Genomic DNA, 3,691 nt, shown 5'->3' on the forward strand with positions numbered 1-3,691 from the left:
CTTGCAGCACCTACCATGCTAGTATATCAGAGAACGCTCTCAGACCAACCGCCAGCACCTCGCCTTATCCATTCATGGATGCTTCGCTTCCATTCATTTTTCTCGCCCTGCACTGCTTCCTCCTCGATCTATTCTATCTTTCCACACATCGATGACCACCGCGCGCAGCTAGATCAGGCGGCTCGAAGGGGACTAGAGATCCATCGCGCGCTCTCCGGTGATGCTGCGCCCTCGGCAGCAGTGGAGACTTTTTGCTGCGGGCTGCAAGTCACCGTTGGCTGCCGTTCCATGTCCGTGCAGCTCCGGTGATCCCGGCTTCAATTAAAATCTTCCCATGCCACCGGTGGAAGATTTTTTCTATTTTTGTTTTGCCCACACGGTTGTAGCTTTTTGAATCGCTGGTAGCAGCTTTCTTCTTAACCGGTTGAATCTTTTTTTAATCACTTTTAGATCCAGCTTTGGTCCAAATAGATGTGATTTCTGCAAAAAAATATTCCAAATCACCGGTTCCAGCTTACCAAACCACCGGTTGTAGCTTTTTATTCAGCCGGTTGTAGCTTTTTTGGATTTTTAGTGTCAATTCAAAACCAATGGTTGTAGCTTTTTTTCATCTGATTGAATCTTTTTCAATCACCGGTTCCAGCTTTTCGAATCATCGGTTCCAGCTTTTGCTCAGCTTAATTCATCTTCTTTGCTGGAACCAGGTCATTTTTTGCTGGAGCCGGATCTTTTTTTTGCTGGAGCCGGCAAATGATTTTGCTGTGACGAGTTTCTTGTTGCTTGAAATTATTTGCTACGATCAGGAGGCGGCGACGCATTTTTGCTGGAACCATATTAATATTTGCTGGAATCGTGATTTAATTTGCTTCAAGCAAATTACTGGGTTTGCTAGGTGCTCAAGTTGATTTGCTGGAAACCTTTGTTTTTCTGTTGGAACCAATTTTTGGTTCTGCTGCAACTACCCAACGGAGTTCTTTTTTGGGCTGAGATGTGTTTTTTGGTGGAATCAGGTGGTGCAGGTCGACTACGGCGTCGACGTTGTGCTGTGATGGGCGGAGCCAGCGAGAGTTGCTGCGTCCGACGTTTGGCAAAGATGCATCCGTCGGGGGGTGGTGCTGAAACGATGGGGGATGAGGAGGGTGTGCAGCGACGACGAATTGGAGCTGCGGAGAGAGGCGGCGAGCGGTGGAGATCCGACTAGCGGCGGAGATCCGGCGGGTCAAGTAGCTCTTCCATGGCGCTCGCGTGATTTGCAGAGTAGAGAACGGCGTGGTAGGGACGGAAGTGTCCAGAATCTGACGGTTAAAAGAGTTTTAATCAGACGTACAGGATACGACCGGCCCAAATTTGGGCCGGCGCACCGGCGCCTAGTACTGGCCTAAAAAATAAATAACCTTCTGAATTTATTTTGGTCGCAGGACATGGTCACATATTAATTAAGCAATCAACCGAAATGGCTGACATGGTGACATGCATCGGCTAGAAAGAGCAGCATCTCGAGGAAACGCTGGTGGGTTCTCCGCCGGACACGAGGATGGACTGCCCCTCTCCGACGGCGCCGGCACCGGAATCATCCGTGGACGACAGCGCCTTCTTGCCGACCACCCGGTAGATCTCGGCGAGGACGGTCTGGAAGGCCTTGTCGACGTTGGTGGCGTCGAGCGCGGAGGTCTCGATGAAGGAGAGGCCTTCCCACTCGGCGAAGCCCGCGGCCTTGTCGGTGGCGACGGAGCGGAGGTGGCGGAGGTCGGTCTTGTTGCCGATGAGCATGATGACGATGTTGGAGTCGGCGTGGTCGCGCAGCTCCTTGAGCCACCGCTTCACGTTGTCGAAGGTGGCGGCCTTGGTGACGTCGTAGACCAGCAGCGCCCCCACGGCGCCCCGGTAGTAGGCGCTCGTGATCGCCCGGTACCGCTCCTGCCCCGCCGTGTCCCATATCTGCGCCTTTATCGTCTTCCCTTCCACCTGAACGACGCAAGTGTTGCAGCAATGTGATTAGTTATGTGTGGAATATTTTTGAGCAAACCGGGCAATAATGTTGATGCTAGATAACTGACATCCACATACAAATTTTAAGCAGGTGCAGCAATGTAATTAGAGACCTTTGGAGAATATTTGTGAGCAAACCGAACAATAATGTTGATGCTGGCTAACTGACATCAACAGACTAATTTTTAGAAGAAATGGCACTTTAAAACAGCCATCGACCAAATTTAGTTGTAGTTTCTGTTGATGCATGATGCAAGGTGCGGATGGCATATGGAGGCAGCGGGCAGCAAGATTGACATGGTCATTGACAAAAAGAAACTGGCATCACTGATATACAGGGATAACATAGTCAACAACTTTGACAAAAGAAACAGTTTGTTACTATATTCGAAAGCAAAATTCATGATTGGGTGGTTTCAAGGGTATTCAGGTACCAAATTTCAATCAGGGTAGAAACTGAATTTGGCTCTGCTTCTGCATAGCATCCTACCCAACCGTTTGAAAGAATCATCATACTCTGTTGAACACACGCATCCAGTTCGTATTCCTTTTGGATTAATTGAGCCAAACCGGCTGAAATTTAGAAATTTGCTGGGTTTCCATCATCCGAATTTGTTCAAATAGTAACTAGTAGATGCACTTTTTTTTTCTGCTCACAGGATAAACTGCACCCAAACGAGAGGCTGAACCACTAAAAACAGGGCACGAATAGCTTGCAAAGATTATAATCAGCCAAGAGGAGCAGAGCTGGTACTAGTGCTGCGAGGAATCGATCGATCGATCGATCGATGGAAAGCATCCAACGATTCGGCGAATTTAAGGAAGCGAGGAGGAGCAGAGGAGAGGAGAGCAGGGGAGGGGAGGGGGGCGGAGGGACCTGTGTGGTGCGGGTGGCGAACTCGACGCCGATGGTGGACTTGGAGTCGAGGGAGAAGGTGTTCTTGGTGAAGCGGGAGAGGAGGTTGGACTTGCCCACGCCGGAGTCGCCGATCAGCACCACCTTGAACAGGTAGTCGTACTCGTCGCCGCCCTGCTCCCACGCCGCCGCCCGCCGCGCCGCCATCCCCTCCCTCCCGGCCTTCCCTTCCCTCCAACCGATCAGCCAGCCTCCTCCGGCCCCGTCCCTTTCCCGGGCCAACGCTGCCGGCCGCCTCCTCGGAGCCTCCGCCGCCTCTCGCCCGGTCGCTGTCTCCCTCTCTCTTCCCTCCCGCCCGAGGAGGAGGAGACTGGCTGGCTGGCTGCGGCTTCTTGCTCTGCTTTGGCTGCTTGCTGGCGACGGTCTGGGAAGGAGGGCCGGGGGAGGGACTTGATTTTTATTCCGGAAGGACAGACGGAGTGCGGCTACGGAAACAAATGCTACGTCCACGCGGTGCGTGATGTGACTTTGTCTTCTTGGCTCATGCCCGGTGGCCTACAAGCTCTAGTAGCGTAATAACAATAATTACTGATCGCGATCCACAAGCACCGCAAATTCTCAAATGAGCTCCGGAGTGGAAGGGGACTTTCACGGTACATTGTATTACACAATATGTTGTTTTCTACTATTTTATCACATGGCAGAATAATAGCTATTAGAAAATCTACGCTAACAACCATTACGATCTTAAGATGGAGATTCATGAAATACGGAGGGATGGAAAGAACTCCGTCTACGAGGGGTAGGGGATATCTTTGACCTGGAAATAACTACTTTTAAGTTGCC

The 3,691-nt window shown here is 51.0% G+C and overlaps 1 protein-coding gene and 1 long non-coding RNA gene across 2 annotated transcripts; one reads left to right on the forward strand and one right to left on the reverse strand.

Annotated features, from left to right (window-relative positions):
* On the forward strand, positions 1–2,047 carry LOC123114264 (uncharacterized). The gene is made up of 2 exons (XR_006456469.1): positions 1–1,272; positions 1,419–2,047. It is a non-coding gene; the product is annotated as an uncharacterized lncRNA (long non-coding RNA).
* LOC123114263 (ras-related protein RABA2a) lies at positions 1,375–3,280 on the reverse strand. The gene is made up of 2 exons (XM_044535679.1): positions 2,867–3,280; positions 1,375–1,965 (listed from the first exon to the last, which is right to left on the reverse strand). Exons 1-2 carry the CDS (start codon positions 3,050–3,052, stop codon positions 1,480–1,482), a joined length of 672 nt encoding a protein of 223 aa, XP_044391614.1. The 5' UTR covers positions 3,053–3,280; the 3' UTR covers positions 1,375–1,479.
* Positions 3,281–3,691: the final 411 nt, after the last annotated feature.

Source organism: Triticum aestivum, chromosome 5B (genome assembly GCF_018294505.1).
Source record: "Triticum aestivum cultivar Chinese Spring chromosome 5B, IWGSC CS RefSeq v2.1, whole genome shotgun sequence".
Lineage (NCBI taxonomy): Eukaryota > Viridiplantae > Streptophyta > Magnoliopsida > Poales > Poaceae > Triticum > Triticum aestivum.